This window comes from Pipistrellus kuhlii, unplaced genomic scaffold (assembly GCF_014108245.1).
Source record: "Pipistrellus kuhlii isolate mPipKuh1 unplaced genomic scaffold, mPipKuh1.p scaffold_m20_p_10, whole genome shotgun sequence".
Classification (NCBI taxonomy): domain Eukaryota; kingdom Metazoa; phylum Chordata; class Mammalia; order Chiroptera; family Vespertilionidae; genus Pipistrellus; species Pipistrellus kuhlii.
This window is the reverse complement of record NW_023425405.1, coordinates 35,021,230-35,047,261: the sequence shown is the minus strand read 5'-3', so window position 1 is coordinate 35,047,261 and position 26,032 is coordinate 35,021,230. Positions and strand designations below refer to the sequence as shown.

Genomic DNA, 26,032 nt, shown 5'->3' with positions numbered 1-26,032 from the left:
TATTACAGATCACACACAGTCCAGTAGCCCGGTGCGGCTGAAATACCCCGTTAGTATAAAATACACATTGGATTTCCAAGCTGGTACCCAAACAAAAAAAAAGTCTCAAAAATGTTTACATGGATCACATATTGAAAGGGATAATACTGTTTTGATATGTTGGGTTAAGTAAAATATTATTAAATTTAATTTCATCCATTTCTCTTTTTTTCCCCCAACGTGGCTACTAGAAAACTATGATTAGCACTATATTTCTGTTGGACAATACTGAGGAACACAGAAGCAACATGGCTTTCCTTCGCTCAGACACCACTGATGGGAAGTGAGCACTTAACTTGTTAAACTGGAAGGTGAGGATCTAACTGAGCTGTAATTATTGCAGGTTCCACCCCTTGTGCCCCCAATTTTCCAATGTCTCCAACACTTAAAAAACATTCAGTTCTAGGGATGTTTAAGGGAATCATTGTGATACATCATCTGTGTGATGTGAAGGACTGCCCATCCCTGATACAAAGAGTGTGGATATGGGACGGAAGTGTGGATAAAAAGTAAGCTTATTAAGCAATTAATTTTTAGTGAGATAGGAAGATGGGTCAGATCTCAGGATACCTGCAATTTAGAGATTTCCTCTGTTAAGGCATGAGTATGAACCATTGCTTGGCAGTATCTGTTCCTTCTTTTTGTTGTGTTGGTTACTATTTAGTACATGAGGTGCTTCTCTTCCTTCTCATTCCTAAATTTTTAAATTCTCTTTAAGATTGGACATAACTTCAGCACTAGAATGCAGTCTCCTTGGGCTGCCATAACAAAGTACCATAGACTGAATGGCTTAAACAACAGAATAACTTTTTCACAGTTTTGGAGACTGGAGATGTGAGATCAGGGTGCCAGTGTGGTCTAGTTCTGTAAGAGCTCTCTTCTTGGCTTACAGATAGCTGCCTTCTTGCTGTGTGCTCACATGGTGGGGAGAGTTTTGGTATCTCTTTCCTCATATAAGAGCACCAATTAGACCGGAATTCCACCTTTATGATCTAATTTAACCTTAACCACCTCTTTTAAGGCTCTGTCTCCAATACAGTCACATGGGGGGTTAGGACTTCAGCATGTGAATATTGGGGAGACACAATCCAGTTTATTGCAGCCAGGGACCTTCTATGTCCTTGCTCAATAATGTGTTCATAGCATTTAGAAAAGTGTGTAGAACATAGAAATTGCCTAATAAATACTTACAGCATAAATGATAGATAGTATTAGAGTGATCTTCTCTTCAGGTGGCTATTTGTGGGCTCCTGCCCATCATTAGAATAGTTATAACAGTGGGCACTTTGTTCTTGGCTGGAGTCAGCTTCTCAGAGGTAATGGGTGGAAAGATGCGGAGATTGGTAAAACTTGGAGATAACAGTGATAAGTATTAGACGGAGCATTTAACAAGTAAGTTAATTTCATTTTGAAATTTAACTTCATTTAACAATTAAGTATCTAATAAGGGCCTAATTCTGTGCTGGGTACTAGAGGTATAAGTGTGTGTGTGTGTGTGTGTGTGTGTGTGTGGGTGTGGCAATCTTGTATCTTGGAGTGACTCAATTTGCATATTACTCTTTTATAGATAGGGTATTATTTTGGATTCACAGCAAATAGAAGAAATATATATATACATTGAAAAACAGAGTACCTATACTAGTATTTTCTGACTTTCTGAATAGTTTATTCAACTTAGAATTATATTTTGTTAACATTTTAAACTTTTCATTTTTAAACAGATATTCAGTGAATGGACCTGACTGGACACTTTGAACACATCAATAAACATGAGCGGTACCAAACCTGATATATTGTGGGCACCACACCAGGTTGATAGATTTGTTGTATGTGACTCAGAACTGAGCCTTTATCATGTGGAATCTACTGTGAATTCAGAACTCAAAGCTGGATCTTTACGTTTATCTGAAGACTCTGCGGCTACCTTGCTATCAATAAATTCAGATACACCCTATATGAAATGTGTTGCTTGGTATCTCAGTTATGATCCTGAATGTCTCCTAGCCGTTGGACAAGCAAATGGTCGAGTTGTACTCACAAGTCTTGGTCAAGATCACAACTCAAAGTTTAGAGATTTGATAGGAAAAGAATTTGTGCCAAAGCATGCACGACAATGCAATACTCTTGCATGGAATCCGTTGGATAGTAACTGGCTTGCTGCTGGTCTGGATAAACATAGAGCTGATTTCTCAGTGCTGATTTGGGATATCTGCAGCAAATATACTCCTGATATAATCCCCATGGAGAAAGTGAGACTTTCAGCAGGTGAAACTGAAACAACATTATTAGTAACAAAACCGCTTTATGAATTAGGACAGAATGATGCTTGTCTCTCTCTTTGTTGGCTTCCACGGGACCAGAAACTTCTCCTTGCTGGTATGCATCGTAACCTAGCCATATTTGATCTTCGGAATACAAGCCAAAAGATGTTTGTAAATACAAAAGCTGTTCAGGGGGTGACAGTAGATCCATACTTCCATGATCGTGTTGCTTCCTTCTATGAAGGTCAGGTTGCAATATGGGATCTTAGGAAATTTGAGAAGCCTGTCTTGACTTTGACTGAGCAACCAAAACCCTTAACAAAAGTTGCATGGTGTCCAACTAGGACTGGTCTGCTTGCCACTTTAACAAGGGATAGTAATATTATTAGATTGTATGATATGCAACATACACCCACTCCCATTGGGGATGAAACTGAACCTACAATAATTGAAAGAAGTGTGCAACCTTGTGACAATTACATTGCTTCCTTTGCTTGGCATCCAACAAGTCAAAATCGAATGATAGTTGTAACTCCCAACCGAACAATGTCTGACTTCACTGTTTTTGAAAGGATATCTCTTGCCTGGAGCCCAATTACATCTTTAATGTGGGCTTGTGGTCGTCATTTGTATGAATGTACAGAAGAAGAAAATGATAATTCTTTAGAAAAAGATATAGCAACTAAGATGCGCCTTCGGGCTTTATCAAGGTACGGACTTGATACAGAACAAGTGTGGAGAAATCATATTTTAGCTGGAAATGAAGATCCACAGCTCAAATCACTCTGGTATACTCTGCACTATATCCTTTGTGTTGTGAATTTTCAGATGAATCAGATAGAAATGTTCTTGAAGTTTGTGGAAAGGTCAGTCTGTAAATATACTGAATGTCTAATATGCAAATACAAGTTATATAATGCTAAAATTACAAACTAAATTGTTTAAAACTGTAGAACTTGAAATACTACTTTTGCAGATTGTGTAGGAGGAAGAAAGTATAACTCCATAATAGAGTAGAACCACCTTGTTTGCACTGACGCCTATTATAAATTGGCTTCAAATGAAAATAAATTTAGCTTTAAAATATTTTATTATCTATTAGTAGTATTTCCTATGCATTTAAATACTCATGAAGCAGTATACAGAAGATATGGACCAGAAATCTCCAGGCAACAAAGGATCATTGGTTTATGCAGGAATTAAATCAATTGTAAAATCATCTTTGGGTAAGAAAATTCTATTTTCTACAATATGTTCATAATTTTTGTACTTTTATATTTCCCCATTATTTATGTATTTCAGGATAGTATACATAAATGCTTTTTTTTTCTCTTGGGTTTTGAGTAGATATTTTTGTATATTTTTGTAAGTTGTTGAGTTAAATGTGTAATTGTTTTTTATGAAGACCCATTTTGAGAGGTATTACATTAGGTGATTTTTAGGATCCTGGTTGTTAGTTAGAATTTTATTATAGTATTTTGTTTTTATAAAAACTAAATTTCTCATTGAAGAAGCCCCCTTTTTATTTTGTTGCTTACTTTCACTTAGCTATCTAATGGCAAGGTCTATATGTAATTGATACCAAGTACGGTCTTACTTGAAGGACCCATACCTAAAATACTGTAGTTCTTGCTGATTGAATGAATGTGTGAATTATTATAGGATTGAAATTGATAAGACTATTTTTAAAAAATATATTTTATTGATTTTTTTACAGAGAGGGATAGAGAGTTAGAAACCTTGATGAGAGAGAAACATCAATCACCTGCCTCTTGCACCCCCATTCCTCCCACCACTGGGGATGTGCCCGCAACCTGTGGTACATGCCCTTGACCGGAATCGAACGTGGGACCTTTCAGTCTGCAGGCTGATGCTGTTTCCACTGAGCCAAACCGGTTTCGGCAAAATTGATAAGACTATTGAAGAATAAAGTTAAGAGGACAAAAGAGCCAAACTTACTTTTTTCCCCCACTGACTTCTTTAATGTTTTTATTGGAATTAAGTTGTAGGTTATATTACAGACATCTACCCAAATGAGGATTCCATATCTAGCTTTTGTTAGCAATCAAATTTGGGCCTAATTCAAGCTGCTAGAAAAGTTCACATTATTTAGTCAGAGTGTTAGCAGAAGTAATAAATCCAACTTAGATTTTAATACAACTTTCAATACTATACAAATCGTACTTAGTGAATGCTATTTTTAGTAGGTTAAGTATTTTGATTGAACTGTTACAATTTTTAAAAGGACTTTGGTTCAGTCCAGCTGGAGTGGCTCAGTTGATTGAGCATTGTCACATGCACTGAAAGGTTGCCAGGGAGGTTAGATTGCTGGACAGGCCACGTGCCTGGGTTGTGGGTTTGATCTCTGGTTGGGGAGCTCACGTTGATACCCTTTTCTCTCCCTCCCTTCCTTTCTTACTCCTTTCCTCCATCTCACTCACTCTCTCTCAGCATGTCCTTGGATGAGGATTAAAAAAAACACACACAAAAATTGCTTTAGTTCACATTGATAAAGATGCAGTGGACTACTTTTATGACCTATTTCATTTAAGTATTCTCATTAGCACTCCACCAAAAAAAGTAATTTTTATTATAAATAATAAAATGAGTGTGTTCAATTTAAAACTTCTATTTTTTTATTAATATAAGTAAAAGGACAGATATACTGTAATACCCCTATCAATGAGCCTGCATACTGTGGTTCATGATTTTAGAATTGCTACAAAGAATTTAACAGGAAGTTTATAAATTTTTTAATATTTTATCTAAAAAGTACATCAGGCAACATTGCGTTCTCAGTTATTCTGAGATTTATTATTGTTTTTGTTATATTTTTATGTTTTAAGGAAAACCCAACGAACTACCTATGAGGAAAAGCAAGCGGGAAGGTGGAATATCTTTGGTTTTGGTGCAGGAGGGACAAACTGATTATCTTGATTTAAGTCAAATGGTCTGCACCCAAACTAAAGAAAAACACAAAAAACTACTGTTGGAAAGATTTTTTCATTGCTAGACCTTCAGCTTTTTGTTTAGTTTGGCTTATATGTTTTTGTTTATACAACTTGAAAGTACAATAATAGGTAAAGAAGTGACTGTCAAAGATAGCATTCTTAGGTTTCAATCTTTTATCTGGCCATACTCTATTCTCTATAGTATCTCTAATACCATTGTATTAATAAAATACTATTATGTGTTAACACATCATAATTCTATACATTGAGCTATCTTGTCCACCATAATTAATCAAATTTATTATAAAACACAGTTATATTTAAACTTTGGTAGCAAATATATTTAGTGCTTATTATGAATTAGACATCATGCCAATCACTTTTTCCATGTTACTTTAATTCTTACTACAATATGATGTAAATTTATTCACTATTTCACCAAATATTTATTACTTGTTCACTGTGTGCTAAGAATTGTTATAGAAACTGGAGACATAATTATGAACAAGATATCAATTATGGATACTGAAAAAGATAGCTAAAACAGGCAGTTATAACATGAAGAAGACAATTATATATAGAATACCTGATCTGACTTGTAGTATTGAGAAGGTTTCCTGGAGGAGGCAAAGGCAAAGACAAAGTCCAGGCAGGGAGCAGCATATGCCTGAGCCCCAAGGTGAAGGAGCATAGGATATGCAGGTATTGCTGGAACAGAGCATGTGAGAGAAAGTGAAGAAAGAATGGATATCAGAAAAGTAAGCAATGGGTAACTCAGGACTTATGGTAATAATTTAGGGAGATTTATCCTGTAATAAGGGGAAACTGGGGAAACATTTTAAAGAATAGTGGCAATTAGGTTGTGTTTTAGAGTTGTCACTGTGAGGAATGAATAGAAGAGGATCAAGATTGATAGCAGGAACCTCAGAAAAGCCACAGTAATCAGGAACGATATGATGGTGTTTTTTCCAAGGTTAGTGGCAGAGGAGCTAGAGAAATGTGGATAAGTTAGAGATTGGGACACAATTTAATGACTAATTGGATAAAGGGGATGGAGGAGGAAAAGCTAACATATAGTTAGCTTAGGAAACTGATTTAATACTGGTATTAGTTAATTATATAGGAATAACATATAAAGAGCGTATTTGAGAGAATAAGGATTTATTTTGGGATAAGTTAAATAGAGATAGCTAGATGGAGATATCTAGGGTAGGTAAGAAATTTAGAGTAGGTTGAAGAAGTAAAGTCATCCATTTTACATAACTCAAGAAATTTGACTAGATGAAGAAGGATAAAAATATATACAGTAGTAGTAGTAGCAGCAGGTAAGTTTGGGGTCAAAGAGGACTTTTTATTGCTTTGTTTTTATTTTGAACATGGGATTAATTTAAGTATGTTTAAATGCTGATGGGAAAAACCCCAAAGAGAGAGGTTGAAGATGAGATAAGGAGGTGAAGAGCAAAATACCTAGGAATAAGTGGGAAAGAGATCCAAAGCTTTAGGTAGGAGTGTGTGCACCTCCATATTAGCCAGAGGGAAAGGGGAAAGGTTTGCAGTTTGTTTAAGGTTCAGTGTCGAGAGCTGAGGGCTTTGCTACTTGATGACTCCTGTTTTCTCAATATATTAGGTTTGCTTGTTGAGAAAGACCAAGAAGGTTGTCTAGAGAAGATGGGGAGAAGAGCAGAGACAGTTGTCTTGAGAGACATGGGAAGGTTGTGGGGAAATGTTGCTTTACCAGAGGAAAGAATAAAGGGCAGTGTGGCAGGAGAATTAAGAGAGCGACTCAATTGTTGACCCTTGGAATCTAGCTTGAATAGAGAGGAAAAATTGGAGGAAAAGACTGGTAAGTAAAAATGAGTGGTCAAGAGAGTATGAGGTTGAAGCATAGGAAATTAAATTTCTAGAAGACTTTAGGGTTGTGGTTAGACAGTGGATCTTTTGGCCCTGGCCAGATGGCTCAGTTGTTTGGAGCATTGTCCCATGAACCTGAAGGTCACAGGTTTGATTCTGGTCAGAGCACATACCAAAGTTGCTGTTTTATCCCTAGTCCGGTGTATAAAGAGCCAACCAATCAGTGTTTCTCTCTCCCCCTTTCCTCTCTTATCTCCTCTCCCTTCCTCTCTGTAAAAACTCAATAAAATATATATTAAAAAAATAATAATATCAGCATTTAATCCAAAATTTATAGGGGCAATCCCTTGTAATAAAAGAGTTATATGAAAATTGACCATAACTCCAAAACACAAGATGGCTGCCCTCATGTGGACACAAGATGGCCGCCACAAGATGGCCAGCAGGGGAGGGGAGTTGGGAGGGACCAGGCCTGCAAGGGAGAGGGGGAGTTGTGGGCAATCAGGCCAGCAGGAGTGAAAAGTTGGGAGTGGACCAAGCATCCAAGAGAGGGTAGTTGGGGGTAATCAAGACTGCAGGGGGGAGGGCAGTTAAGGGTGACCGGGCTTGCAGGGAAGGGCAGTTGGGGGAGACCCAGGCCTGCAGGGGAGGGCAGTTAGGGGCAATCAGGCTGGCAGGCAGAAGCGATTAGGGACAATCAAGATGGCAGGCAGGCAAGCAATTGGGAGCCAGCAGTCTTAGATAGGATCGGGCCTAAACGGGCAGTTAGACATCCCTCAAGGAGTCCTAGATTGGAGAGGGTGCAGGCTGGGCTGAGGGATAGCCCACCCATCCCCCACCCCATCCCCGTGCACGAATTCCATGCACCGGGCCTCTAGTATGAAAATAAATACCTTAGTACATCTGCAGTTTGTTTTACCTGAAATGTAATGATTACATTCTATCTAAACAATATAAATTTGGAAAAATAACTTATTTAATTATTCAAAGTTTTCTCATAGTTCTTAAAATTTCACTTTTTAAAGATAAAAGTGATTTTTTTTTTTTTTTGTCTCAAATAACTTCCATCATTGTTACTAATATAGCAGAATGCTTTCCTCATTTTGATGGGCAGGAGTTCTCTTTTCAGAGGTCTTCTTTAACTCCTTGACATATACTGTCAACAGTTTCCAGTAGTAAGGTTAAAAATAAGTAATTTCAAGTGTATTAGTTAACTTTTTAAATTTCAAAATTTTACAATATGGTTATTAACAGAGGGAAATGAGAGTGGGGGGAGGCAAAAGTGAGTGGAAAGAGGGTATAAATGGTGTTGGAAAGAGACATGACATGGTGTGGTGAACACACAATGCAATATGCAGGTAATATAGAATTGAACCCCTTAAACCTCTGTAATTATTTATTAACCAATGTATCCTCAATAAGTTTACTAAAAATAATAAATAATAAAGCAATTAATATAAAAATGTTTCTCATTTTAGGAATGGTGGAAAACACTAGACATAATTGGAGTGGATTGGATAAGCAAACTGATATACAGAATTTAAATGAAGAAAGAATCTTAGCTTTACAGCTTTGTGGATGGATTAAGAAAGGAACAGATGTAGATGTAGGGCCATTTTTGAACTCCCTGGTACAAGAAGGGGAATGGGAGAGAGCTGCTGCTGTGGCACTGTTCAACTTGGATATTCGACGAGCAATCCAAATCCTGAATGAAGGGGCATCTTCAGAAAAAGGTATTGGGTTATATTCTATGGTACTTGCAGTTAAAAAAAAAAAAAAAAAGAAAAAGAAAAAGCTGACAACTTTCAAAAAACTAATCAGTTAATATTTTCATTAAATTTTTTTGAAAGAGAGATTAGCACAGTACTCTATAAATATTAGCTCTTCCCTTTTATTTATGCCTTGGATTAAGTCTGTAAAAAAGAAAATGTGACCTGGATGGAACTGGAGAGCATTATGCTAAGTGAAATAAGCCAGTCAATGAAAGAAAAATACCACATCATCTCACTCATTTGTGGATAATAAAGAACATTCTAAACTGATGAACAAAAAGATAGATACGGAGGCAGTAAAGCATCAAACTGTCAAATTACAGCGGGAAGGTTAGGGAGAGGTGGGGAAAAGTGTCTAAATTGTCCTTTAAGGAATGCTCAGATGTGTCCATTTTCAGTTTTTTCTTTTAAAAATAGATCATTTTTAAAATGTATTTTCTTGGAGATTAGGACTACTTTAGTTTGCAAGCATTTTTATGGTGAACATTTGAGTGTATTTTACTTTATACTTGAGGCCCAGTGCACAGATTTGTGCACTGTTGGGGTCCCTCAGCCTGGCCCTCTTGCAATCTGGCCCCCTCGGGGAATATAGTACTAGTATGTGATGCGGCAGGCAGCCCGAGAGAAGCCCAAGTCCAGGCTGGGCTTTGCGCCACTCCCACTCATTTCTGCCCTGCAGTGCCTGCTGCCACTTGGTAGCACTGCTGCAGCGGCGGGGGAGGCTAGCACTGCTCTAGCTGCACACACCAGCCATGTGTCTGGTGTCTGGCGCCCATGAGCAGCACTCACACTGACCACCAGGGGGCAGCTCCTGCATTGAGCATCTGCCCCTTGGTCAGTGTGTGTCACAGTGACCAGCTGGTTGTCTGGATGACTGGTTGCTTAGGGAGATTATTTATATCTATATCTATATCTATATCTATATCTATCTATCTATCTATATATATATAGTATATATATATATTTATATTTATATTTATATTTATAATTTTTTTAATAGTTATTGGTTGACTTTTAGGAAATTCTGTACCCATTTTTAGTTAGACTGTAGATTCTTTAAAAAATGATATTTTTGATTTGCAGTTTTTCTACTTGAGTCTGGTGATTTAAATATAATTCCCACTTAATATTTTTTAGGAAGGAATAAACAGCGAAATGTGATAAAGTTTTAGTTTTATATTTTGCAAAAGAATACTTAGAGAAAGCTGAATTCAGAAATTCAGTTTTTTTCTTTTTAAACTATTTTTATTGATTGATTTCATTTTATTATTTTTTTTTTAGAGAGGAAGAGAAAGAGAATCAGACATTAATTTATTCTTCAACTTATTTATGCATCATTGGTTAATTCTTGTATGTGCCCAGCACAGGGATTGAACCCACAGCCTTAGTATATCAAGACAACATTAACTAACTGAGCTACCCAACTAGGGCCCAAAAATTGAGTTGTTTTCATATCACTTGGAAATGCCTAAGATGTATAGAGTTACTGATTTTTAATATACTCGGCAAATTATTTCTGAGTAGTCAGGAAACTTAATTCCTATTTGCTGGTCCGCTTAGAAACCATTACAGTTTTATTGTACTATAGAGTGTAAAAATACTTAAAGAGTAAAAATTAAAAGTCAATTTAGTTTTCTCTTTTGATGATAAACTTGTTAGAAGTCTAGATAGACATAGTGTTGACTTCCAGGTTATCAGCTTATCAACAGCCACATAAACTTCTAAGAATAAATGTTTAAAAGAGTATTTGTAACAAATGCTTTTTTTCAAATGTGGTAATACTGATTGATAGTTTTGCCCTAGAAAATTTAAAAGCATAATACTATAAGAAGAATGCTGAAATATTGGTTTTTATTACCTTGTAGTTAAAACATATAAATATATGCATTATGTATTTAGGAATAGGAGAACAAAATTATTTTGAAATAATTTTATAGTAATATTTACTATCAATGCTTTGAAATGGTAGGGTGGCTTCACTTTTTTTTTCAACGTTAGTTCCTGAGTAGTAATATACGTTATAGGAACCTGCCTGGAATGAGGACTTGAAAATGAAGAGGTACTTGTCGTTCATAGGGTTTGCAATATGGACACAAGTTTTGTAAGAATGGAAATTTTTACTTGTGGTCCTTTTCAAATTTTCTAGCCTGAATCAAAACCCATATTCTAGTGAGGTTATTTTTTTGCATATAAAATTCTATCTCTGACCTTTATTTGTTTATGATTTAAGAACTGAAAGATGGTGGTATTATAAAGCTTTTGACACTTTGATTAGCTGTTTGTTTTTAATATGCAGGTGATCTGAATCTCAATGTGGTAGCAATGGCTTTATCAGGTTATACTGATGAGAAGAACTCTCTTTGGAGAGAAATGTGCAGCACTCTACGATTACAGTTAAACAACCCATATCTGTGTGTCATGTTTGCATTTCTGACAAGTGAAGCAGGATCTTATGATGGAGTATTGGTAAGCTAATTTCTGTTTCATAAGGCTCTCTTTTTAAGATAGGAGTTTTTATCCAGCTTGTTAAAATTTTCAAATGTCTGTTGCATAAAAATATTGTTACAGTTTGATGCATTTTCTATTATTTAAAATAAAGTATCTTAAACATCTTTGGAGCAGCTATTCATGAATGTGACTGCCAACGTGGAGTTAGCTGAGAGCAAACTGAACTTGATTTTTAAAATAATTTTAGTAATATAATTTGCAGACATAGAAGGAATAGAATTTTAACCTTTAGCTTAAGAACTAAGTTCTGAGCTCCAGAACTCTACAACTATGTAAATGTAAATTTTATATTGAAATATAATTTTTAAAAGTGTGTTCATGTTTCTTATTTTTGTTAAGTGAACTAACACGTGTTCAACACATGATTAGGATGACCACATCTTATCTGTCTTAGTATTTATCATTATCAGACATGTTCTAGTTTAGAAGATAAATTATATGATCACACTACTTATAGTGGCTATTTCATTTTTTCATTATTTGGTTTTGTTTTTCTCTCTCTCTCTGCTTTAACCACTTATGACCACAATAACCATATAGGTTCTTTATCACAATGTTGGGAAAGAAAAAATAAAGTGAGATTTGCTTATCAGTTTTATAGTAGTTTTTGAGTTTTAAACTTCACATCAGTACCACAACTTTCCTTGTTCTGTTGGGCTTCTTTCTAGCACCAAGAAGAGCTTTCTAACATGAAAGTTTTGAAAGTTACTTTTTTTTTTTTTTGACATTATAGCATTTTTATAAAATCTACATTGCTTGAATAATTTACTTAAATGTTATTTCCTAAAATTTTATAAAATCATGCATTTTATTGAATGAAAAAAAAATTTTTTTAAAACATATTTTATTGATTTTTTACAGAGAGGAAGGGAAAGAGATAGAGAGCTAGAAACGTCGATGAAAGAGAAACATCGACCAGCTGCCTCTTGCACAACCCCTATGGGGGATGTGCCCGCAACCAATGTACATGCCCTTGACCGGAATCGAACCTGGGATCTTTCAGTCCCCAGACTGACGCTCTACCACTGAGCCAAACCGGTTTTGGCTGAATGAAAATTTTAATAAATGTTAGTGTCCATTTTTGCAATTCCTTAGTTTATTGATTTTGTCCATTTTAAATAATTTGCAATTGGGCTTTTCTGACAACTCAAGTTAATATCCGAGAGCATGTTGGAGTTCTTTTTGTTTTTACTGTTAGTACTCTTTTTTGTTAAATAGAAGATTTAAATGTTGCATATTGGAGAAAAATGATATTTTCAAGAAGTGTGGGAGAATGATAAGGACTAGAAAATAAATGGATTGTTCAAATTTTAAATTGATAGAGAAGTATATTGTCTAAATATTAAATTCTGTATTTTCAATTAAGTGACCTTTTATAAAGACCCTTCTTTTCATATAGCTAAATTTGGTTTATTAGGTTAGGTACTTTATCTTGAGTAGGAAGTTCAGATTTCCAAACTATTTCAAGAGTGTACCTAATTATACTTTATGTATAAATAATTGTAATTAATGTTTTTCTTTTTAAAAATTGTTAATTTGGCCGGGACCGGTTTGGCTCAATGGATAGAGCGTCGGCTTGGGGACTGAAGGGTCCCAGGTTCGATTCCTGTCAAGGGCATGTACCTTGGTTGCAGCCACATCCCCAGTAGGGGGTGTGCAAGAGGCAGCTGATCGATGACTCTCTCTCATCGATGTTTCTAGCTCTCTATCCCTCTCCCTTTCTCTCTGTACAAAATCAATAAAATATATATTTAAAATAAAATAAAAAAATAAAAATAAAAAAATAAAAATTGTTAATTTGCAGTAATCTAGTGAAAGTTACTGACTTGGAAAATCAAAAGATAAAGGTCTGAATTTTGGCTCTGCTACACATATCTTAACTTTTGGGATTTTAGTTTTGTCTCAGTTGTAAAATGGGACAGATAATATTTATAATTCTTTTCAGATAAAAAAATTTTAATACTTGAAACAGAAACTAAAAATTATATCCAGCTTGTATCAAACATGTTCCCCTCTTTAGTGCAGAACCCTAGAATATATTTTATATTTGTGAAAATGTACTATGATAGGTATCAACTAAAGTGGTGTTTTGTTTAAAAGAGGAAAAATGTAATTCATAGAATGACTCACTTCAATGGAAATAGGATTTTTTCCACCTTTAAACAATTTTTCACTTAACACAAAATGAATTGTACTTTCATTCATAGTAAACATTTTTCAAAATATTGTTTTACAGTGTTGACAAGTTCACACAAATTTAAGTATCGTATGCCTCTGAAAATTTTGACAAAACCACCTAATAGTATTTTACTGTAGGCACAAAATTGTGTGTTTTTAATTTATAAAGGTTATGTTTTAAAACTTACCAGTTTGTATTTAGAAATACATGTGTTATTGTTGTTGTTTTTTTCTAAACTCTGTCCTCGTATATTCATACTAGTATATTCACTGGTAATTCACAGATTTCCTAGACTTATTGGTTAACTATCAGCCAAAGAAAGATTTCATATTTCCCCCAAACTAGTTTCTGTGATGCACGGAATACATGGCATCTTAAACTTGACAAGCTGTACATCATTGTTTATATTTTCTGTTGGAGATTTATAAGGCTGAACTAGAATTTTTTTTAACTGAATTGTTCAGTTAAGTAAAATTTTACTTCATAAGGACAATAACTTGAGCAGAGCAGAAATAGAACTTTAGCTTATATTGTTAGTCATCTTAAATAAAATAAGTCAGATAACTGCCATATGATTTTACTTACATATGGAATCTAAAAAACAAAATAAACATTCTTACATATAGAGAACAAACTGATGGTCACCATATGGGAGGTACTTGGGGGACTGGATGAAAAAGTGAAGAGATTAATGAAGTACCAATTGATAGTTAAAAAATCATCGTGGGGATATAAAGTACAGCATAGGGGATATACTCAATAATATTGAAATAACTATGTATGGTGTCAGGTGGGTAATTAAACTTATGGGGGATCACTTAATAAAGTATGTAAATGCCTAACACCTAACACTAATACAGTATTGAGTGTCAACCATAATTGAAAATTTCTTTTATTTTAAAAAAGGCACTTAAAAAAGGAATCAGTGGTTCTGCCAATATATACACAATAACTTATTAATATCTTTAAAAATATTATATTTTATGTACATAAAATACTTAGTCTTCAAATATTTAAAACCCATAGCACCTACAAGTAACTCCTGGCTTTTTCTCTTCTTTTCAGTATGAAAACAAAGTTGCTGTCCGTGACAGGGTGGCATTTGCTTGTAAATTCCTTAGTGATACTCAGGTAAGAACAAGATTTAATTCCATGTTTGAAGTGATTAATATTTATTGTTACTGGATTGAGAAACTGGTCTTTATAAATATATGTATGAGTGAATTATATATGTATATATAAATCCCTCTGAAAAGAAAATAATCTATTAAATTAAAATATTATAAATGTATATGATAACTAAATTTATTTTTTAAAATAATGCTGACTTAATATTTAGTTTATTTCTGTTTTGGGGATTGAGATTGGTCAGTAGATAAAGATGTTAAACTCATCTCCTAGGGATGCTATAAAGGGATCCCTCTGTTTTCTAATGCAGTAAGTAGGTACTGAATAAATATGCTATATATATAGTGAGAAATACATATATGGCTAGTATTACAATGCTAAGTGCTATAATAATGAAAATAATGTTGGGGGAATATAGAGAAATCTTGACTAGAGTTTGGGGAGGAATGAAGTCTGGGAAGACCTTACAAGAGATTATTGTTTTTTATAATCTGGAGGTTCCCTTTCTACTAAGATTCTATGATTCTACTGCATCCTACTATAAAAGGCAGCAAGAACTTTGCAGAATAATAAGGACAGTTCTCTTTAAATTTAACAGTAAACCCTCTATACTCTTTATAGAATAACTAGAGGCTTGGTGCATGAAATTCGAACACTTGGGGGCGTCCCTCAGCCAGGTCTGTGCCCTCTCACAGTCCAGGAGTCCTTGGGGGATGTCCAACTGATGGCTTAGGCCCACTCCCCACTATGCCAGTAGTTGGGCAGCCTTAGCACTGTCGCTGAGGCAGGAGAGGCTCCCACCACCACTGTGCCCTGGCCAGCCATGAGTCCAGCTCAGGGCTTCTGGCTGAGCAGCACTCCCCCTGTGGGAGCACACTGACCACCAGTGGGCAGCTCCTCCATTGAGTATCTGCCCCCAACGGTCAGTGTGCATCATAGCGACCAGTCATTCCCCCATTCAGTTGATTTGCATATTACCCTTTTAGTATATAGGATTATCAAACACAGAAATGCCTTGCATTTTAAAAAAAAAAAAATTTTTTTTTATGATCATGAATGCTGAATTGTAATTTATATTAGATGCAAAGACTTAGAAGATCATACATCTAGATTTTTGTAGGGGCTTTTGTTTTACAATATTTTGCATTAAGAATAAAATTGTTCCATAATGTAGAAGTTTTGAAGGACAAGAGATAAGTGAAATGGATTGCTTCAGAAAATTCACTTTGAATTTTCCAGTTAAATAGATACATCGAAAAGTTGACCAATGAAATGAAAGAGGCTGGAAATTTGGAAGGAATTCTGCTCACAGGCCTTACTAAAGATGGAGTGGACTTAATGGAGAGTTATGTCGATAGGACTGGAGATGTCCAAACAGCAAGTTACTGCATGTTACAGGTCAGTGCAATGTGTGGCAGCATCTGTCTTAAGGAAAAGATGGTAGCTATCATCTTGATATTGTTTTCCATTTTTTTAGTTTTCTTTTATTTTCTATTGCTTTCCTGCCTTCTCTCAGGCTAATTAAATATTTCAGTGTTTCGTTTTATTTCATCTAGTGGCTTTGTAGCAAAACCCCTTTTCATTCTCTCTTTCTCTTTTTCTTTAGACGTTGTTGCTCTAGGTCTAACAATGTATATCCTTAACTCATTAGTGAACATTTTACTTCCTCATACTTCACATGTCATATCTAATACTCAGACTTCCTACCTCATCCTTTCTTTTTCATACCTTATATCTAACACTTTATACTTTGCTTCATATTTCACATACCACAATTGTTACAACAGTGTAATTATACTCATACACCCCTTCTTTGTCCTTCGTTATATATTTTACTTCAACATATGTTATAAGCTCCAAAGTTGAGTGTTACAATTTTTGCTTTGAACAGTTAGTTGTCATTTGTGTAAGTTATGTGGAAGAACAAAAACATGGGGTTTTATATTTATTTATTACTTATTTACAATTTCTGGTACTGTTTAGATCAGGGCTAGGGAATGTCTGGCCCGTGGGCTGTATAAGGCTTGTGAGATCTGTTGGTCTGGTCCTGTCAAGGCATTAGGAGTGAGCTAATAAAATGTTTGATTAGAGCAGGCTAATTTTTAAATTGATAATTTTGAATGGCCCTCGAATGATATTATAAATATCCAAGTGGCCCTTGGCAGAAAAAAAGTTCCCTACCTGTGGTTTAGACCAATAGATGCAAATTTTATCTAGTATTCTTTTCCTTTGGTCTTCTCTTTAGGAATTCTTATAGTACAGAAATACTGGAGACAGATTCTCCCAGTTTAATTTTAAATGACCATTTTGTTCTTATTTTTCTTTCAACACTTTAAAGACGTGGTTTTATAGTCTTCTGGCCTCCCAATATTTCTGATGATGAGTCAGCTATGAATATGTTGTCCCCTATGTAATTTTTTATCTTTTCCTTGAACTGTTTCCAAGGTTTTCTTTTTTTATTTTTAGCACTTTAACCTTAATGCCTAATGTGGTTCTATTTTTTCTGCTTGTGGTTTGGTGAGCTTCTTGGATCTGCAGTCAGTGTTTTTCATCAAATTTGGGAAGTTTTCAGGCATATTTTTTCAATCTCATTCTTTTCTCTTGGTCTCTATTATATAAATACTAGAGGCCCAGTGCACAAAATTTGTGCAGTGCGGGGATGGGGCTGTCCCTCAGCCAGCCTGCACCCTCTCCAATCTGGACCCCTCGAGGAATGTCCAACTGTCAACATTCCTCTCACAATCCAGGACTGCTGGCTCCCAACTGCCCACCTGCCTGCCTTCCTGATTGCCCCTAACCACTTCTGCCTGCCAGCTGATCACCCCCTAACAACTGCCCTGCCAGCCTGATTGATGTCTAACTGCTCCCCTGCCAGCCTGTTTTGCCAGCCTGGTCACCCCTCCTCTGCTGGCCTGGTCCCCCCCAACTGCCCTCCCCTGCAGGCCTGGTCACCCCTAACTGCCCTCCCCTGCAGGCCTGATTGCCCATAACTGTCTGTTCTTGCAGGCCTGATCGCCATAACTGGCCATCTTGTTGTGGCCATCTTGTGTCCACATGGGGGTGGCCATCTAGTGTGTTGGAGTGATGGTCAATTAGAATATTGCCTCTTTATTATATAGGATTAAGTTATTTAATATTACTCTATAGGTATCTGAAGTTCTTTTCCATTTTTTCCCCCTGCTATTCAAATTGGATTAATGCTATTCATGTATTCCTTGTTGTCACTTTCTCTCCCATGTTAAGTTTTCCAGGGAATACTTAATTTCAGTTATTGTGCTTTTTCATTCTAGAATCTTATTGTATAGTTTACATTTTTAGCCCAGATCCTTATCCACTAACTAAAACACCATTTTTCTTTGAGTCTTTTAATGTGTCTAATAACTGTATGTCGGCTAGCTCTAACATTTGGAATTTTTTAGATTTAGTTTCTATTGGCAATCTTTTTCTTTTAACGTTGAATCACATTTACCTATGTCTTTATATATCTAGTGATTTTTAATTTACTATTGCATGTTATGTACAGTACATTATAAAGTTCTGGGTTCTTTTACCTTTTCCTGAAGAATTTTTGTTATTACTTTTAGAAGTTACTTGCTGCTCACTCTGGTCTTACATTTTGTTACTATGGGTCTATAGAAAGCCCAGGGTATTCTGCCTGCTCTTCTGATTTGAACAGACATAAATCACTGAACTGTTTCCTCTACAGATTTTATCAGAGTTTGATGAGGTTTTATAGGAGCAATCTAGAGAAGACTTACTGAATATGAATTGATCAAATTTTCTTAGTTTATCCTTACTGCTACGAAAGAGGCAAAAGGGGGTATGAAGAATTCTTTAGAAAACAACAACACACAAAACAGGGCTTGTATTCTGCTTTAGTACTTGGTTCTAACTAGTTGCTCATAATTAAGACTAGAGTAGATATTTACTTTTTAAAGAAATGAAATTGTTGAATAACAGTTTTTCTTTTGTTAGATGAACTCTGTTAATGGAAATTACTACCTACCAGTAACTAATAGGTGATAAATATGCTCTTTTTTAATGAAATGTGTAAAGATAGATTGTCTTTATTAAGTGTGATAGGTATCTTTCTATTTCCATAAGTAAGATGCATGCTAAGATCTAACAGTTTAGTTTTATATCTGGCTCCCAATTAGAATTGGGAAAACTGGGCTTCACACTGATGCTGGAGCATCACTGGAGGTAGACATATCATCCTTTCTTTGTAAGTTAAGGAGATATACAATATGTGGGACAGGCCTGTAAGCATTCTGTGAAAATAAAGCAATGACGGGTGAAATGTGAAATGTGACAGCTGCCAGGGAAAATACAGCTTTAGGAAGAGACTTACTGGCAAGAAATTAAAATTACTAATGAGGAAAAAATCTAAAGTAAATTTAAGGAAAATAAAATGTTGTTTTGTACTGTCTTAGGGACATAAGAACTAAGAATATTTTTGGCTTTTTCTTTTTAATTTTTAAGGTAATAAATGTATGTTTTAATTGGGGGTAAGAGTGAGAATAGTCAGGTTTAACTTTCAGATAAATAGGTATACAAAATAGAATATCAGTTCACAATACATTGCTAGATAATGAAGGACCAGACTCAGTATTATTTTTAATCTGATTAAGTAGTTTTGGTATGTATTTGGATCATATAGTAAACAGATTTTGTGAACCCAGAAATCTTGATAGTTGAGACAAAGAGTATTCACGACACTTTTTACTGCTTTTAACCAGGATGGTGAATTATTTGCTTTGGGATTTTTAAGCTTTTTACCCTTCCCTGGCCAGTCTAATGATATCTACATTGTGTGTGTGTGTGTGTGTGTGTGTGTGTGTGTGTGTGTGTACTCATATTATCTATTTCTGTCATTAGTAGAGACCAGCTTAAAGTAAATTAATGGAGGTTCCTATAATTATTTTATCTCTATCCTCATTAAGAGTCAGCTTTTGGCAGAAGGAGGCCTATTTCTTCTTTGTGTGACTTGTACTCACATGTTACCTAGAATGTTCTGGTTTAGCCAGGACATTTTTAAACAACTAAAATAATCATGCTTTCTTTTTAGGGTTCTCCTTTAGATGTTCTTAAAGATGAAAGAGTTCAGTACTGGATTGAGAATTATAGAAATTTATTAGATGCCTGGAGGTTTTGGCACAAACGAGCTGAATTTGATATTCACCGGAGTAAGTTGGATCCCAGTTCCAAGCCTTTAGCACAGGTAAGTATATTGCTTTGGAGAGAATCAAATAACATCTACCGCATAGTCTAGCCAAAACTAAAAATGTTAGTAGCATATTATGTAGGCTGCATTTAGAATCCATTTTAATAAAATGATTAGCTCATTCTTTTGCCTATATTGAGTTCACATTGATGTTTTTATCCCAAACTACACTTGTGTGGGTCCTTCCACTTTCTAACAGTCACCTCAGTGGCTTGAGTTTTAGTAAGATAGAGCAAACCACAGCAGGCCTAGAGGATCTGAAGCAAAACTAAATTAATCGTAGGCCTGGCTGAGGTTTTCCAGTATATTCTAATAAACCCTTTCAGAATCTAAACAACTCTACGGTCTTATAAATTCCATTTATGTATTATTTTTCTGCGCTATTTATGTGTTATAAGGCAGGATTTTTTTTTAACAGTATGTATATATATAGATGTATGTCTGCTTGCACATGGACATTTTAAATTTTTTCTTTTTGCATTAGTTTAAAAAACATGAAATGAATTATCTTATAAAGCACAAGACATAAGATACAGCGTAAGTTCAGACATTAAATATCAGGTATATCCTCAATGTGAGCACTGGATGGTGCTGTTCTCTTATTTTAGAAAGTTGAGAAATTGCTGCTATTAAAACAACCTGAGTATTAGTAAAATTGCATTATGTAATAATACTTGTTACTGAGCTATATGATAAGTCTTTAAGAACCTAGGAGTTCAATTTAAAGCAAAATGGATGGTTTCTAATGCTATTACTCTCAAGTTTTAACTATTTACCATTACAGGATCCTTAAATCCTTCCTACTTTAGGAAATGAGTGTTTTCTTTATAAGAAAATTTTGTACAAGGGATTATATCATGGAACTTTGGATCAGAAGTCATTTTTAATGTCTCTGAGTCCCTATTTCTAAAATATTATGATCTAATGTGAACTCTCATTATTATTTCTAAAATGTTAGGATCTAATGTTGCCAAGTTTTTCTTTATACAGTATATCAATGGCATTAGGAAGAATATAACTAAACAAAGGTAACTGAAAGTTCTCAATGTAGTTGCTAAGTGAAAATCTTAAATAAGAGCTACTAATAAAACTTAGCAAATAAATTATTTTATAATTCAAAATAATGTTTAAAATTTATTTTAATTTGTTAGGATCAAACTTTGAATTTTTTATTTATAAAGTTTGTATTATACTTTAATTTCTTCTATTTGTTTTCCAGGTGTTTGTGAGTTGCAATTTCTGTGGCAAGTCTATCTCCTACAGTTGTTCAACTGTGCCTCATCAGGGCAGAGGTTTTAGTCAGTATGGGGTCAGTGGCTCGCCAACGAAATCTAAAGTCACAAGTTGCCCTGGCTGTCGAAAGCCCCTCCCTCGATGTGCACTTTGTCTCATTAATATGGGAACACCTGTTTCGAGCTGTCCTGGTACGATAATTCTCCAATGTTCTCTTCTGTGCTGAAATTGTTCTTTCATAATTGATCTAATGTAAATAAAAGTAATTCTAGCTTGATTTTATATTCTAAGAGCAAACCACTTGCTGGCTTTTGTTCCCTATGGTTTAGGAAATCTATACATTAAAAGTAAAATCTATATCCAGGATATCTCAGGTAATCTCACAAATTCTAGCCAATTTGAAGTGAGAAAAGCTTAAATATTAAGTAATGTTATTTCATTTTCTTGTCACTCTAAGCGGGGTTTCCTCAAATATTATATTAAGTCAGTGTGCCCTCATCTAATAACTACCTTTAATGCATAAAGAGTTTTTGATAGTCTCAAAGCACTTGCACATTTTCTCATTTCATTTTCAGAATCTACCTGTGAAATACAGAAAGTATTAATCTAAAAGTAAAATTCCTTTACTTGTAGGATTTAGTGCTATTCCTGCAATATTTATCAGTTACCTAGCAAGTATTATATGTATGGTTGGAAGTATTAGAATTATTGTTTACCGCTTTTGGTAACATACAAAAAAAATATTTGAGGAAAGTGGATAACTGAATATAATGTACCCAGTGGCTAGAAATATTCCAGTTATTTATATAACTCGATTATGAAACTATGGCAAACATTTTAATTAAATCATTTTTATATTTGGCACACTGGTATAATGAATAAAGAACTGGATATGATGTCAGAATACCTGTTTTAGTTACAGCTCTGACATTTCGATATGTGAAATTTAGAGTTAAGTTAGCTCTTTTTCATATAAAGTGTTGGATGGGGCTATCCTTCATAGTTATGAAATTTGGTAATTCTAGTCTGCAGCTGATTCATTTTAAGTAGCCTGCTTTATTGTTACATTAACATCTTTGAGAGATTTGCTGGTATCATTGGCTGAGTAATTATTTTTCAATTTATGCCTTTTTTTTAAACAAATAAAGGCAATACATTATGTTTTCAAATGCACTTATTACTTTCAATTTAAATTTTAATCAAGATTTCCATTTTATACATTTCATGTTCTTCACTTTTTATAGCCCCAATACTGATAAATAGAAAATAGAACTCACTGTGCACTGTAACAGATAGGAATGTGTATGTCATGTACTGTAATAAAACAAACATCAATGAGTCTTCTAGCCTACTTAATATGTCATTGTCTTTGGTAGTGCCTTTGATTATTTTTCCCTGCCTAGTCTCACCTCTTTCCTCCTATAGGTAACCACTATCCTAAACTGTGTTATTCAGTCTCTAGCCTGTCTGTATAGTTTTATAACATGTTTAGTTTTGTCTGTGTTTTAAATTCCATACAAATGAATTATGGGTTATATCCTTTGATTTAGCTTTTTTGCTTAACATTGGGGTTTGTTTGTTTTTTTAGTGTTAATTATGCTAATGAATGTAGCTATAGTTTATTCCTTTCTCATTCTTATTTAGTATTCCATTAATGACTGTAGCACAGTTTTTCCACTCTGCTACCTATAGACATGTTTGCTTCCAGAATTTTACTATTACAAACAATGCTGCTATGAACATTCCTGCATGTCTTTGTTTAGCATGTACAGAGTTTCTCTAGTGTACTTACCTATGAGTAGAAATGCTAAATAATACTGTTTGGTAATGTTTTACTTAGGGTTTTTATGTTCTGTTCAGGAGAGAGATTGGTCTTTAATCTTCTTTTCTTATATTATTTTTGCCTGGTTCTGTTAGCAAAGTTATGACAGTTTCCTAGAGTTCTTTGGGAGATTACTTCACTTTTCCAATTCATTGACAGAGTTTATATAGGTAAAAATTACCTGTTCCTTCATTGTTTAGTACAACTCTCTTGTAAATTGGGCTTGGTGTTTTTCTTTATGGGAAGATTTTAAGCTACCAGTTACTTCTCTAAAATTGTTAATTCAGATTACTTCTTAGATGGTTTGATACCTTATATTTTTCAAGGGTTTTATTAGCTATGAAAGATGTAAGGAAACTTGTTATTTAATATATTTTCAACCTAACTAGATACTAGCATTAAAATTACTATTTCTTGTCTTATCTTTCTTTTCCCTTTCTATTTTCCCCTTTCCCCTTTCCCCTTTTCCTTCCCCTTCCCCTTCCCCTTTCCCTTTCCTTTTCCTTGTTTAAGATATTACAAATAGTAGTACATAGGTCTTTTCCCCCATCTCATTGACTCCTCACGGTCTCCCAGCACTTGCCCTCACTGCCCCCCCCCCCCAATGTCTTGTGTCTATTGGTTGTGCTTATATGCATGCATATAAGTCCTTCAGTTGATCTCTTACCCCCCAGACCGTTCCCTGCCTTCCCACTCTAGTTTGACCGTCTGTTTGATGCTTCTTTCAATATGATATGTGATTTGTATTTTGACATAGCTTCTGGAATACCTTTTAAGAAAATTTGAATTAATATTATAATATAGTTATTGAAGATCATTTTCTTTAACCCATAGGAGGATCCAAATCAGATGAAAAAGTAGACTTGAGCAAGGACAAAAAATTAGCTCAATTTAACAACTGGTTCACATGGTGCCACAATTGCAGGCATGGTGGGCATGCTGGACATATGCTTAGTTGGTTCAGGTAATAATCACATTCCTTCTTTAATAGGCTTGGAGTTAGAGAAGATAAAGCTGACGGCTTTTTAAATACTTCAGGTTTATATAGCCAAAGGATGAATTTGTTCTTTCCTGTCCCTGAGTTAACTAAGGGGGCATCAACATTTCTTTTCTTTTTTTAAATATATTTTATTGATTTTTTACAGAGAGGAAGGGAGAAAGAGAGAGAGAGCTAGAAACATCGATGAGAGAGAAACATTGACCAGCTGCCTCTTGCACACTCCCTACCAGGGATGTGCCCACAACCAAGATACATGCCCTTGACCGGAATCGAACCCAGGACCTTTCAGTCCGCAGACCGACGCTCTACCACTGAACCAAACCGGTTTCGGCAACATTTCTATTATTAGATATCCTTTGTAATCTTATAAAATTAAACATATAATAAGTAGTTTAAATACGATATATGGATTAAGTGATTGAATAGCATTATTTTGCTTTATTTGGGGGGAATATATGTTTACAGTTTTTCATAGTTAACTGGAGGTCCTACTATATGTAATATGTAATTGAATTATAAATTAAATGATAGAGTATATATCAATTATCTTCTAAATAAGCTGTTATGTAGTAAGTACCTCATGCAATGGAGATTTTCAAGACCATAATTAATTTTTACACTGAACAGTGCTAGTGGCCTTACACTCTTTTATATTGCTATAGCTTCTACACTTACTTTGTCTCACTGGCTTTAATTTAAAATTGACCACATCCCTTCACCTTCATAACTGCAGATGGATATTTTATTGTATATTTATAAAACAAAGCCATTGAAGTTTTTAGTAACTTTCTCCCCATGTCAGCATGGCATAAATTTCTAATTTAATGCTTTTAATGTGTTTTTGTCTTTGGATTTGAATTGCTATATTTTCCCAAGTGTCATTTTGAAAAATTGCATTATAGACATAGATAGGTATGCATATTTAAAAAAAAAGTACATATGTACCTATGTATGTATATATCTGTGTGTATTAATTTAGATTTTTAACTGTTATTGATCTATTCTTTTAGGGACCATGCAGAGTGTCCTGTGTCTGCATGCACGTGTAAATGTATGCAGTTGGATACAACAGGGAATCTGGTGCCTGCAGAGACTGTCCAGCCGTAAATGTTACCACCTACAGAAGAGCCTTCAAGTGTGGAGCTTTCTAATAGATGACCTTCATAGCGCAAAAACATACCTCAGAACAAGTCACTCATGACTTTCCTATAATGGAAAAATAAATCATTCTATCAAATCAGCAATTTGATGTCTGGATGATTTTGATGTGCTTCATGGAGACAAATGCTGCTGAAATGGATATCAGAGTGTTTTCATGAATTCTGTTGAATAGGTTGAAAAAGTTCACTTTGGAATAACTTTCTAGGGTTTTGTTGAAATTATAAAAAAGCAGAGTTTCTGGAATAGCCAAGAGCAGATCTGGAACCTTTATCTTCCAAGCTAAAAGTTGATATCTTCCAATAAAATCAATACACTTTGAAAATAGATTAAAATGATCAATTCAGTGACTCAGATGATAATTTAAACTCACTCATGCTTAGTCTCCTTTCAGATAAAATTAAGTGTTGGATTTTTACATTTAGAATTGGAGAACTTCTACTCCACACTGGAGAATAATTTTATCAAGGTATGGTTGATATATAATATATATATATTTCAACCATACCTTGATAAAATTAATTTTATATATATATATATATATATTCCCCCGCCCCCCAAGGAGTTTTTTCCCCTTGTACTTCCATTTTTAAGGTAAGACATTTTTGGCACAGACCATTATTTTCTTCCTAGAAAGCCAAAATTAAGACTGTATCTTACAAATTTTCTGAAGAGAAAAAATTACATCACTTCAGGGGAACATGTTATAAAATTTCAGTTTCAGCCTTTTGCTTATCAATGTCCTGATTTGCCTTTAAAGATTTCTCTTCCTATTAATTTCTTATGCTCGTCATTTGGGAGCATTTTACTGAACACAAAGTCTGCGCAAGATTATATGTGATAAACCACTCAGCAATCTGTCAGTATGTCTACCCTCAAATTTGCTCCTGTTTTGGGTTGCTCTAT

At 34.7% G+C, this 26,032-nt stretch overlaps 1 protein-coding gene across 2 annotated transcripts; it reads left to right on the top strand.

Annotated features, from left to right (window-relative positions):
- The first annotated feature begins 230 nt into the window (after nucleotides 1-230).
- On the top strand, nucleotides 231-25,212 carry MIOS (meiosis regulator for oocyte development). Of its 2 annotated transcripts, XM_036429344.2 has the most exons (11): nucleotides 231-350; nucleotides 1,761-3,102; nucleotides 3,428-3,526; nucleotides 8,581-8,835; nucleotides 11,171-11,340; nucleotides 14,627-14,692; nucleotides 15,929-16,087; nucleotides 19,758-19,910; nucleotides 21,133-21,337; nucleotides 23,803-23,932; nucleotides 24,979-25,212. In XM_036429344.2, the coding sequence occupies exons 2-11, from the start codon at nucleotides 1,809-1,811 to the stop codon at nucleotides 25,073-25,075; spliced, it is 2,628 nt and encodes an 875-aa protein (XP_036285237.1). In that variant the 5' UTR covers nucleotides 231-350; nucleotides 1,761-1,808; the 3' UTR covers nucleotides 25,076-25,212. The 2 variants fall into 2 exon arrangements, with proteins under 2 accessions (XP_036285237.1, XP_036285238.1); XM_036429345.2 differs by lacking the exon at nucleotides 19,758-19,910.
- Nucleotides 25,213-26,032: the final 820 nt, after the last annotated feature.

Bases quoted from the DNA above. Each gene is read 5' to 3' on its own strand.
- MIOS (XM_036429344.2), top strand. From the start codon at position 1,809: ATGAGCGGTACCAAACCTGATATATTGTGGGCACCACACCAGGTTGAT. The intron at 3,527-8,580 runs GTAAGAAAATTC...TTCTCATTTTAG, and splicing joins AATTGTAAAATCATCTTTGG to GAATGGTGGAAAACACTAGA. The intron at 14,693-15,928 runs GTAAGAACAAGA...TGAATTTTCCAG, and splicing joins AATTCCTTAGTGATACTCAG to TTAAATAGATACATCGAAAA.